At 38.2% G+C, this 13,595-nt stretch overlaps 1 protein-coding gene across 5 annotated transcripts in view; it reads right to left on the reverse strand.

Moving 5' to 3' along the window:
• PTPN3 (protein tyrosine phosphatase non-receptor type 3) overlaps positions 1-13,595 on the reverse strand; it is a 288,986-nt gene that overhangs the window by 125,570 nt on the left and 149,821 nt on the right. For all 5 annotated transcript variants that reach the window (XM_021004563.2, XM_021004569.2, XM_021004570.2 and 2 more), the window contains exon 7: positions 13,236-13,288. In XM_021004563.2, coding sequence (XP_020860222.1) covers positions 13,236-13,288 — 53 coding nt within the window. The remainder of the gene's footprint in view (positions 1-13,235; positions 13,289-13,595) is intronic.

Raw genomic sequence — 13,595 nt, forward strand, 5'->3', positions numbered from 1 at the left:
CTTTAGTTTTCTTCTCTTTTATTAACACAGGCAGCTAGCACTACAAATTTGCCTCAAAGAATGGTTTTGGCTCTAGTTAGAAATTCTGATAAATGGTATTACCATTGCAATTTAACATAGTCTTTTAAATTTCTAATTTCCTTTTAGCTGTTCAATGGAAATATTTTGAGTCTCCATGTAGTCTTATTTTTTAAAATTCTTGTTATTTCTAATTTCTTATAACGAAATGTTTATATCTCCTATTGTTACATTCTTATTTATTGCTTCTTATGCTGTTAATGTCTCTTTTAATATTTTAATTTTGAAATGCTTGATATATTCAAATACTGATACTATTGCATTTATATATATATATATATATATATTCATAAAAGTTCCTTTCAGCACTGTATAATACCATTTTGTGTCCTTAATGTTACTAGTTTGAATCCATTTTTATCAGATGTTACTGTCTTTCCTTTTAAAAAAAAAATCGCGGTTATATATATATTTTAGATCAATTAATGCTAATCTGCATATATGTTTTTTCCATTGAATTTTTTCCTCTACACAACATTTTAATGTATTTCATTTTTTAAACCACCTCATAACTCTCTTCCTTTTAATGGGACAAGTCAGACCATCCATAGTTATTAAATTTGATTTGCCTCCTGGAATTTTTGTTCTTAATATGAGGTAAAATAAAGAGGTAAAAACATCTTTTTCTCCCCCTATAACTATTTCTCCTGCTAGAGGCAGTATGGTATAGTGATAGAAAGCCAAGCCTTAGAGTTAAGATGATCTGTCTGAACAACCCATCAACAATCCATTATTTAATATTTATTAAGCATTTATCTGCCAAGCACTGTGTGAAACATTAAGTATATGAATTAAAAGTGAAAACAGTCTCTGGCTTCAGTGGGCCTACTGCCCTACTGGGGCAGAGAACACAAATATTACGAACAAACAAGTATAAACAAAATACGTACAGAGGAGACCTAAGCTATGTTTAGAGATTTCTAGTCGTTTGGTTCAAATGGAGGAAACAGTACATATTCTACATTAATGAGCATGTGCTAAATATATACAGAGCAGACAGAAGCCAGCCTTAGAAGGGCACAGTTACTGAGGGACCGGGGAAGGACTCCTGCAGAAGGTGGCACTGAGTTGAGGCCTGAAGGAATCCCAATACTGAGAAGGTGAGATGATGAAAGAGAGCATTCTAACCATGGAGGCAGCCAGTGCTGCACGGAAACCCAGGAGAAGGACTATTTTGTATGAGAACAGTAAACTGACCAGTACAGTGGAAGGGAGTAATGTGTCAGATTAGAATGACAGGGAAGCTGGGTGGTAACAGTGGTTAGAGCACTGGCCCTGGAGTCAAGAGGACCCGAGTTCAAATTCGGTCTTAGATATAGAACACTCACTAGCTATGTGACCCTGGGCAAGTCGCTTACTCTGACTGCCTCAACCTCCCCCCACAAAAAAAGACGTTTAAAGACAGAGAATCTGGGGGACAGCTAGGTGGTGCAGTAGATAGAGCACAGACCCTGGAGTCAGGAGGACCTGAGTTCAAATCTGACCTCAGACACTTGATAACTTACTAGTTGTGTGACCCTGGGCAAGTCACTTAACCCTGATTGCCTCACCAAAAAGCAAAAAAAAAATTAAAAAAAAGAAAAAAAGAAAGACAAAGAAGGCTCAGGTTGGGTATACCAAACTAAGGAATTAACATCTCATCGTAGAGATGAGAAGAAGTCCATCAGAGCTCCCTGAGTAGGGAAGTGACATGTATGACCTGCCCTGCGGAAAAATCATTTTGGCAGCTGGATTAGAGAGAGGAGAGACTTGAGGTAGGGAAATCAATGAGGAGACTGCTACAATAGTCCTGGTGAAAAGCAACCTTAGTTCAGGGCCTGTATTAGGATGGTGGCTATAAGAATGGAGAAAGGGAGCACTGACAAGAGAAGAGAAATAAAAACTGGCAACTACATATCTACATCCACATAGAAATATACCCGTGCTTAATTGTAGCCTTTGGGGGTGGGGAACAAGAAGGAAGGGGAAAAAGACAACAAAGTAAAAAGTGCACAGCAGTGAACAAAAGAAAACTTACAAGGAAGGAAAGAAAAGATGTACAGCTCTCAACACAATGCATAGTATTTATTATACAGGCTTTCTTGAAATGGAAATTTATTGCTATATATTTTGAATCCTCTCATATTCTGCTGTATATGACCTGCTTTTTTTTCTTATTTTGTATTTAAGTTTCAATATTTAAGTTTATAATGTTTCTTTTTTCTCTATTATATATTTAAGTCTATAATAAAAGAAAAAAACTGTTTTAAATTGGCAACTGATTGGCCAACCGACTGGTGCAGCAAGTGAGAGCAAGAGGTCAAGGATAACACCAAGGGTGCAAACCTAGGTAATCAACAAGATGCTGGTGCTCATGACAATAATAGGGAAGTGTGTAAGAGGCATGAGTTTGGGGAGGGAAGTTAATAAGAGTTCAATTTTGGTCACGGTACCTTTGAGATGTCTAAGGGTTGGAAGAATAAAATTTCTATTAGGCAGTTAGTGAAATGAGACTGGAACTCAAGGGAGAAAAGTAGGACTAGATTTATAAATCTGGGTGTCATCTAAATAGACATCATAACTGAAGAAAGCCATGAGAACAGATCAGATCGTCGAGAGAGATTAAAGAAAGAAAAGAGAAGAGAGCCTAGGACATGCCCTTGTGGTTACACACGGTCTGGGTCATGGATAATGAGCTTATCCAAGGAGATCAAAGAAGAACAATTAGATATGTAGGAGGAGAACCAAAGAAGTATAGTATCATGAAAACCCAGAGAGGAGAAAGTATTTAGGAGGAGAAGAAGGCAGCCAAGTGTCAAATGAGGAAGAGGGGCAAGAAGGATGACAAACTGAGAACAGGTCATGAGATTTGGCAATTCAAAAACCACGAATAACTTTGGAGAGAGAAGTATCAATTGAATAACGAGTCAGAACGCAGAAGGTTTAGGAGAGAAAAGAGGAAGTAGGGGAATTGAATTTAAACAGCTTTTTCAAGGAGGTTAGCTGAGAAAGGGATACAATATATGAGACGACAGTGGGGATGCTGAGATCTAATCAGGGTTTTTAAGAATGGGAGACATTTGGGGGTGTTTGTCAGCAACAGGGAAGGCACTGATAAGAAGACTGAAGATTATAAAGAGGGAATGACTGAGGGGGCAGTTTGCTAGAGAACTGGAAGTAGATGGGATCAAAGGCACACCTAGAGGGATTGTCTTTGGAAAGAAGGACCATCTCTTCATCAGAAACTACAGTGAATAATGAAAAGGTGCGGAAGGGTGAAAACACAGGAATGTAAGATGAGGAGAGGGAAAGAAGAGGGAGTTAACAACTAATGCTCTCATTCTTTATGGTGAATTATAAAGGAATTCCCTCACCTGAAAGAGTATATGTATGTGTGGGGGCACAGAGTACTACACAGCTAGAAAAGAAAAGAGAATATTTGTGGAACAGTCTCTGTAGGAAGTAGAACAAAGATTCAGTTGGAGAGCAGTAGGAAAATTGGCTTGTTTCAGTGAGGGTTTCAGTTTGTAATTAAGTAACAAACTTTTAGTAGGTCTAGTCAGCATAGTTTTGTGACTTCTTACTTCTTCCGAATCTGTTCAGTAGCAAAGGAAGTAAAGAGGCAGACAGTGGGAGTGATCCAGGGTTAGAGTTTGGTGAGACATGACTGGTGACAAGATAAAGGAGCAGAAGATTCCAAAATAAAGGACAGAACGCAGTTCAACTGGTCAGCCAAGGAATCAAGATTGAAGAAGAGAGAATACTGCAAGGCAGATAGACTGGAGGTCATAATAAGAATGAAGACTAGGTTTAGAAATACGAAGCATAGAGGGGGAGAAAGAATGACAAAGATGAAAGAACTTTGAAATTCTTGAACGTGTGGAATACCTGAGAACGATGGCGAGGCGAAAGATATGGCCATCTCTGTCCAAAGCTGGCAAAGAAGATAATATGAGTTGAAAAGATGGTGCAACTAACAAGTTGGGAGGGGGGTATTTAAGGGAACAGTAACGTGTATTATATAGTGTCTTAGCATAAGAAAAGGACTCAAAATAGCGAAAAAGACTGCCCTATTTGGAAAGGAGGGAGACAGGTCTGGGTATCAGTAGACAGCCACAAGGATCTGTATCGAGTGAGAAGGAGAGACTGCCAAGTGATGGTGGTACAGGGTGAATCTGAAAGTAGCAATAATGCACCAGTTGTATCTAAAGGTCAGTTAGGGAGGATGTGAAAGAAGGTACAACCAGTACAGGAAAGGATGGCTAGGAATGTAGCGTCATGAGAGGTGGGGGAAGGTGTCTCACTCCAGGCAAGTCATTTAATATCTTGGTGCTCTAGACTAGAGCAGGGCTTCTTAAACTTTTTCCACTCATGATCCCTCTTTTGGATCTGGCATCTTTATTTGGTGTTGCATGGCCTGAGGGCATGCACAGTGCAAAATGGGCATGCTTTGTATTCAGAACCAAGGCTGCAGTGAAGTTGGAATGAAGTGATCAAGTGCTGCTTAGAAACACCTTGGATTCATTACCCATTTGATTTTGAATTAATTTTTGGTTGATGTGCATTCAGAAACCTTTTACATTTGCCAAATTTTTCATGACCCCACATGTAGACTCTAGGCTATAAATTACATACTAGTTGCCTATTTGTTTTAGTAGAGGGACTTTTCAAACCAGGAGTTCCCCTGCTATGGTCAAATCACAGGACTAGATAAATAACCAAAAAATAAAAAAAATTCTACTGTTGTAAATGAATAAACTTATCCTATAAGTTAAGCTTTCATCCTGTAAAGTAGTAAGTCCCTGTAGTTTCACTCCCTTTGGGCCAAATAGCAGTTTCATTTAGCAGTTCTTTGGCTGTCTTTGCTTACCCACCCCTGCCAAGCCTTGTAAATAAGCCTAGAAATAAATCTTGATTCTTTTCTTCTTCCCTATTATAATGTACATAATTATATCTCAAATCCTAATTTGTTTCTATTTGTAATAAAATCTTACATATAGTACTTTATAGTCTCAACTATGACAGACTAGACTACCCTACTATTTAATTAGTAACAAACATCTCATTGATCTGAAGTTGCTTGCTTCCCAGCTGTGGTGATCTCTTTAAATTTGATTTTTTTCCAATAAATTCCTTTAATTCTACATGCAATTTTTAGATCTGATCCTCTATCCTTAAGGCCTATGCATTTTTTGAGCAATTCTGCCTACTTTTTCATTTAATTAGTGAAAAACCTGGGGAGATTCTAATCAGTGCTTTATTGTATATGCCACCCATGGCCCAGGGGCAAATAGGTAATTTATTTTTCTTTCTTGACTATTTAAAAACTATCTTTATCATTCAGAAATTTGATAATTATATGTCTGGGAGACTGCAGTTTTTAATTCCTGCATGCTGAAGCCCTATTAATTTTCTTTGCCTGTGGACTGATTACTGTTTTACATTCGAGGAAATATTTTTCTAATTATTTCCTCTAATGAAGGCATGAGATACAGGAAAGAATGCTGGCATTGGACACTGGAAACCTAAATTCAAGCCCTTTCTCTAATACATACTGGTTCTGTGACTCCCAGGTAGATCACTGAGCCTCCCACACTCTAAGTAACATTCTAAGACTATAAAGTGAAGCAAAAGTATTGGCATGGAGTAAGAAATGTCTTATGCATGCAGGAGTTCCCTATACTCATGAAATAACAGGTCTAATCCCTGTAAACTATCCTTAATCAAAAACTATCTTCTTCCTTCTTCTCTTTTCTCCCGGTCCTGGTACAGTAATAGTCTCTTAACAAACACTTCATGACTGACTAATCTAATGACTGAACTCATTCTATTTTTCTTTTTTTTTGGGGGGGCACTAGGCAATGGGGTTAAGTGACTTGCCCAGAATCACACAGCTAGTAAGTATTATGTGTCTGAGCCATATTTGAATGCAGGTCCTCCTGACTCAAAGGCCAGTGCCCTATCCACTGCGCCACCTAGCTGCCCCCAACTCTGAACTTTCCTCAACTACATTTATTCCTTTCACTTCTTCCAAAAATGCAAGATGATATAGGTGTAACCCCAGGCAAGTGCCTTACTCTGTTTGCCTCAGTCTCCTCAACCATAAAATGGGGATAATACCAGCCCCTACCTCACAGAGTTGTCATGAGGTTCAAATGAGATAATATTTGTAAAGAGCACATAGGCCAGTGTCTGACACATAGTACACGCTTACTCTCTTCCTCCTTCTTGTTGCCAGGAAGGTTCTACAGACTCTTCCTTGCTCGCTCTCTCTCCCCCTTTCCCACTTGCTCTGGCCTGGTCTTTGGATAATGGCTCCTAATCCTGCTCCCTCTTCATCTCTGTCCATCCCAAAGAGGGGTAGAAGAGGAAGAGGAAGAGAAAATGTGACCAGACAGCAATGGTTTTAATGGTGGCTGGAGAAGATAAAATGGCGGTAGCCCCATCTTTGGACCCTCTCTCAATCCCAGAAATGGACAAATACTTGCCAACTCCTCTATCAATACCTAACATTTACACAGAGCTTTACAGTTACAAAGCGCTACACACACACACACACACACACGTAAAAATAAAAATGTTTAATTTGATCTTCACAACAAATCTGGGAGGTAGGTGTTATCCTTATATCCACTTTATGGATGACAGCTGATATTTCTCCAGCATTTCAAAGTCTTGCAAAGTGCTTTACATATATTATCTCATTCTATCCTCACAATCACCCAAGGAAGTGCTATTATCATCCCCATTTTAGAGGTGAAGAAACTGAGGTAAAGTGAATTCCCTAGGTTTGCAGAGCAAGTAAGTATCTGAGGCAGGTCTCTGAATTCAGGTCTTACTGACTTCAAATCCAGATTTCCCTCCATTACTCTGTTCCTATTCTAGCTCCTTAGGGAGTAGAAAAGTGGCTATGGCAGCAGTGATAGATTCCAGATCTCCTTTTTGCCCCTTCTTATCCCTCCACCTAGGGGATTAATATGCTTGTGGAGGAAGTATACCATAGAATTGTAGAGGCAACTTAGATGACTTCTCTTTTGCTGTCCCCTCCCTAGCTTAGTCCCAGACCAGGATGCTGCAGCAAAGCTTGTATGGTCCCTCACTCCTCCATATTTGCTCCACTGCCAGGATGCAGAAACCACTTTGTAGCATCTTATACCCACAATGGGGAGCACAAGCCTCCAGGAACAAGGCTAGTACTCTGTCTCAGCAGCAATGACAAGTGGGCAGATTAAGCTGAGTTCCTCTCACAGCATATTATTTTTTTTAATGGGCTTGTTTCTGTCTGTCTGTGTGTGTGTGTCTCTCTCTCCTCCCTACCTTTCTCCCCAGTCCCACCTTGTCCGTGGTTACTGTTGAGGAAAATTGGTTCTTTGACTTGTGACTACTTCACTGTCTTCCAGGAAGTACTCAAAACCTTATCAAATATTTGCTTTAAAATTTTTTTTTATATTAGAGGTAACAGCTTATTGAGAAAGTGTTCCGCTGAGGAAGTGTTTTGCTGGAACAGTTTGTACCAGAGAATTTATAAAAGATGCCAGCTGCTAGCAGCAACAGCTTTAATAAATTCATGGGATCATAATCATAAATGTGGAAAAGTTAGAGTTGGAAGAGACCTCTGCTATTACTTACTCCAACCCCACATTTTTACACACAGGAAACTAGGACCCCAAAAAATTAACCCGTAGAAGATCATTCAGCTCCTATGTGGCACAGCCAGATTTTAAATCCAAGACTTCTGGCTCCTTTCTCACTAAATCATGCTGGACTGTATTTAAAATTCAAGTAACACAGAATAGGCAGGTAGCAGATAAAGAAGCAAAGTCAGAAAAACAGAGGTTACTTCCTCTAAAAAAGAAGAAGGAAGCTAAGAAACTTTTAAATTAGAGAAAATGAGTCACGAGGACTTGGACACATGCAACGTGGGTAATACCGTAAACTCTCAGACTAGGTGACCTCGAAGGTGCTTTCCAGCTCTGTGACTCTGTAACTAAGATTCTAAGATTAAAGCAATCGATAAGCATGTCTTAAATGACTACTACATTTCTGGGGTACAGATGGACAACATGGCATAGTGAATAAAGAGCTGGCCTCCAATGTCAGGAAAACATGGGTTCCAGTTTTGTCTCTGACACATACTGTGGCTATACGACCCTGGGCAAGTCTCTTAACATTTCAACGCCCCAGACAAACCCTCTAAGACTAAATATTTCAAAATGGACGCCATGAGCACTGGGAGAGGGAGCTTCCTTAATAGGAGTGGCCTATACCAATGAAAGCAAAGGTTCAATTCAAGTTTCTAGTACTGTATCAGGTGTTGTGAAGAAGACAAAAGAAATGCAGGGGTTCCCAGAAGTCTTGATTCAGATTTAGGCTCTAAGAATTTAAATTAATAGCTTAATCAGAGAAAATAAATTTATTTGAACCAATTCAGAAAGCAGTATAAAACAGTATGTTAAGTGTTATTCACTCAATAATACTCCAAAAATGGAATAATTGTGAAACGAGGATTTCAAAGGTTTTGAAGTTATGGGACCTTTACATTTTAAAGATAAATGATGAAACAATGATCGAGTGGTAAGATTTTTATGGTGATTTTGATTATGATTTTATAAGACAAAATGTAATGAAGCAAAATTTATTCTAGTCTATAACCAACAAGTTATGTTGGGAAGGTGGGAGTGAAGCATGTAAATATCAACTATTATCATAAGTAAATATTAGAGTATTAAAATTGCAGGTAGTGATTGTCAGGAGTATCCATTATCTCTTTAATAACCTTTCTTCTTGGATCTAAGTTAGCATCTTGTTTTTCAATTATGTAATCACTTATCATGTAATAGTTTACATTTTTTCCTTCTAACTCAAAGGTAGGGCAGAAAAGAGAGAGGGAAAGAGGAAGGAAAAGGGAAGAAGGGAGGGACAGAAGAAATAAAAAAGTGAAGAAAGAAAGAAGGGAAGGAGGGACACAGAAAGTAAAGGAGGGAAAAAGGAAGTAGGGGAAGAGGAAAGGAGGAAGGAAGGGAGGGAGAGATGGGAAAAGGGAGGGAAGGAAGGAGGTGAGGAAGGGAAGGAAAGGAGGGAGGGGGAGGAAGGAAAGGAGGGAAGGAGAGAATGGAGAAAGGAAGGAAGGTAAGAAGGATGGATTTATTAAGCATCTACTATGTGCCAGGCCAGGGGAATCAAATAAGGAAAGGAGTTAATGGGTTTTGGAATGGTGAGGGATAGGGAGAGAAGGCTGACCCAATTGGAGCAATTAGCTTCAGAGAAGAATGGGAAAAACAACACCACCTACTAATACTATTACTACTAGTAATACTACTACTACTACTAATATTTATATAGCACTTTATATATAATATATATAATATTTATATAGTTTGCAAAGGGATTTACAAATATCATCTCATTTTATCCTTGTAAGTAACACTGAGAAGTAGGCACTATTGTTACCCCTATTTTACAGATAAGGAAACTAAGGCAGAGAGAGGTTGCCCAGTGACTTGCCCAGAGTTGTACTCTACAAAGTGTCTGTGGCTTGATTCAGAATAAGGTCTTCTGGACTCTGTGTGCAGCACTTTATCCACTATGTTACCAAATGGTAGGACAGACAGGAGACCAGGGTGTGAAGGTTATAGAAGCCAAGAAAAGGAGTTTAGACTTGATGTACTATGCAACAAATGGATTTATGACCTCATTCATCCTACTGATGCAGTTCACAACCAATACTGCCTTCCTATTCTGTAGGATTCCTATTCACGTCTGTCTGTAAATTCTTTGTAAAGAATGTACTGGAGGCCCTCTCCTCTGGTCCTTTGTCTATTTCTGATGTATCAAGACAATACTGGGGCAGTCCTTCACTCTTAATATATGACTACCCTACCTCCTTTTCCAGTCACACACATCCCTGACGATATCTGTTATAGCAGTTTTCAAATGCCAAGTCATCATCGGTTATAAACTACAGCCTCCTACTTACAACAACCGTGCATTTTTCCATTTTCCTTTGAGTCAGGGGCAATTTTGGTTTTTCTGAGGTCGTGGTGTTCCATGATTCACAGACATATATAGCATCACCTGGAGAATATTGGTGTTAAAAACATGGGCTTTTGCATCAGTGAGAAATTTGATGCCATTTAAAGGACCATATAATTTCCCACATACAACCTAGTCTAATTTCCACTTCTTATTCAATGCTGGGCACTATTCAATATCTATTCAAGACACAAAGAATATGTCAAAGCTTCCTGTCTGACTGTATATTGTAACACACTTTAAAAAAATTAGTTTCTATAATACGTTTTAAAACAAACAAAAATTCCACTTTGTTTTCTTATAATGTGGATGGTTAGACCAACAGATTTTATTGAGACTTTGTCCTGTTCTGTCTTGAAACTGGATGAAATTAAGACGCCACCTATAAATGGGACCCTTTGGAGAACCTCATCACCAGCAGCGAAACTTTCTATGTAGATATCCAGGACACTGACAAAGAGTAGAATGACATGACAGATGTTATTTTAGGAAGATTAGTCTGGAAACAATAATCTGGATACAATGGACAGGGGTAGAGTTTCTGCACCAGACAGACCAGAAATTGTTACAATAGTCCAGGTGTGAGGTGAGGATTACCTGGAAAAGAATCGTAACAACAGGGATAGAGTAGAAGGGATAAATTCAAGAGACATTCTAAAACAACACAACTCTGTGAAATGCTGGTTATAAAAGAGAAAAGAGAAGGAGTCAAACTTAAGCAGCATGATTAAGTGGAAAGAATACTGGATTTAGAGTCAGAAGACCACAATGTGAATCTAGGCTTTACCATCTGATCCCTATGTAACCTCAGGTAAGTCCCTTCCTCTGTCTAGGGGGTAGTTTCTTCATCTGTAAAATAAGAGGGTTAGGACTAGATGACCTCCTAAGTACAACTTCTAGCTCTAAACCTACAATCCCATGAGCCCAAGGACCCAAGGATCCAGAAGACAATTCCAAGGTTTAGCTTTTAGAAAGGGCTGTTTTTTTCTCTGACAACAAAAGAAAATAAATATCAGAGTGGGGACATGTTATGGGGAGGATAAAGTTCATGAAATGACTTCTCTTTGAAACGGGAAGAGCCCTTAAAAACCAAAAGCACAGGGAGTGGGGAAAGAGTTGAAATACTTAAGGAAAAAGGAAGCCAGGAACAACTTCAGTCTCTGGGCAGAGATCATTCAAGAAACAGTGAGCAATATGACAGAGAACTGATGGGCAGCAAGTGGAGGGAGGCTGAGGCAAAAGAACCCGAATCTGAAACAGGCCAGTTCTGTCTACCACAGATTCCTACCAAGCACGGATAAATCTTAAATGGCAAGTCAACTTTAAAATGTTTCAAGGTTCCACCAAATTGATAAAAAATTTCCACTTTATTTAAGAAAATGCCACTTTATTTAATTAATTTAAAATTTCCTCTAATATATTTGCTGGTAAAGTTAAAAAGACTGACCTTTTTCTACTTTTTCTTAAATTCAACAATCGTTTGTGTATGAGATACCATGATAAGAGCTGACAAAAACACAAGGATAAGAACCTTTTCAAAAATTCTTCTTACTCTAAAATTCATATGTTATAAAAGCACAACTGCCCCAACTTTTTAAGACCCCCATCTCAAATGTATTAATTATCTAACCTTTTCAGTTCTACTCAATGCTCCTTACATGCCAACATTTTATTTTCTCTAACACTGATCACTAAGCAGTTCCAACAACTCAGAGCACAGTGTTCCTTTAGTTAACCTTGCAAGACTGCTGGATAATTAATATTATTCAACGAGGCTTCCTTTCAGGAATATCCATGCCTGACCCTTCAAAAGACTTTTGTTTAAAAAAAAATCATTCTTTTGCCATTCAGCGATCACTAGGAGAATTCTTTTTTTTTTTTTTGAGATATAATTGTATATATAAATATCTACAGTTATAAGAAGAGTTTGTTCTTAAGGGCTCCTATGCAACTAGTGGTTTGTATGTACGTACGTAGGGAAATAAATATCAATCATCCTCCCTATCCTTCACGCTAACATTTCCATTGTCATGGGTTTTCTCAGGGCTTCACCTTTAATCCTTAAAGTCCATACATAGTAGTCTGAATAGTTATATAATTTATCTGAAATTTACTGTGTGACTTTTTTGTTGTTGTTGTTGCTACCCAAACCTGTGATTTCATCATTACTGGGAAATCCCATGAGCACTTAACCTCTCAGCACCTCAAACACCCCAAGTCCATGATTACTATTCATGAATTATTGCCATGAGAACAGTAGGGACTGGCTGATTCTTTAAAGAGTTTTTTTTTAACTGAAAAGATAATCTAGACTATTCCTACAATCTACTTAACAGGGATAGTGCCTGCACCTGTGATTTATTTAGTGCAAGGAACTCATGGGTAAGAGAATTTCCACTACCAACATAAATTGGTGCCTCCTAATGATTTCACTAGAGTAACAGAGTTGGTATGGGTCAGAGGTGGAGCCCAAGCCTAGGCTCTGAGGTGAGGTAAGCTCTATATCCACTATGACATGCTACTTCTACTAATAGCATTGAAAAAATTTTCTTAAGTCATAAAGCAAGCTTAGTATGTATAAGAAAAAGCTTCATGTTTTAGTGGATCCTAGATTATTTGACTTCTCCAATCAGGTAGACTAATCACTACCCCCCCCCAAATAACTTGTTTTTGTTAATCCTACCACATCTCTTCTTGCATCTACTTTCTCTTTGTCCAGTTATTTCCATTATTTGCCTATCAGGAGAATTATAAATTTATAAACAAAGTATTCCTTTCCTAAAATCCATGTTTAAAAAGCACCACTGTTGCAATCTCATCTAACCTCATCTTTAAAAATATCACTCATGTGATCAACATTAATGCCTTTCCCTATTCATAATTCCAGGCTTGGCAACTCTGGGGTTTAGTTTCCCATATGCCCACCAAACAGGGTCGTGTGTCAGAGAAGGACCTCACAGAAGGCAGAAGTAGAAGCAGCAAAAGAAATTATTGGACATTTCCACCTAGACATCTTGCTGGCACCTCTAATAAGTGTTATAGAATTAGATTTGCTGAGAATTTAGCAGACAGAAGCAGAAATCCTGTTAATGAGAGGAGTGGATCAATGCTCTACTATCATACTAAAATATGTATTTGCTACTTACATTGTACTGCATATGATGCGAGAACTACTGCAGAATTAAGAGGGCATGTTAACCTAGAAGGAAAGAAAAATCAAGAAATATAAAATTCAACAATATTCTAAATAAAACTGAATATATTTGATCACAAATAACTGTGGATGACACTTTTTATTGACTTTTTAAAGGAATTTCATGAATAATACTGAAGGTCATTTTTGCTACATCGAAAGAAAATCATTCATCTCAAATAGGTATGCCAATTGCAAGGCTTATACAGTTCTTAATACAAGCTACTGGAATTAAAGGGTTTTTTTTTTGTTAAAAAACACTCCAAAATGCAAATATTACCCTGAAAAAAAACAAACACTGGGTTTTACACTA

The sequence above is a fragment of the Phascolarctos cinereus genome, unplaced genomic scaffold (genome assembly GCF_003287225.1).
Source record: "Phascolarctos cinereus isolate Bilbo 61053 unplaced genomic scaffold, phaCin_HiC Scaffold_4;HRSCAF=312, whole genome shotgun sequence".
NCBI classification, from domain to species: Eukaryota; Metazoa; Chordata; class Mammalia; order Diprotodontia; family Phascolarctidae; genus Phascolarctos; species Phascolarctos cinereus.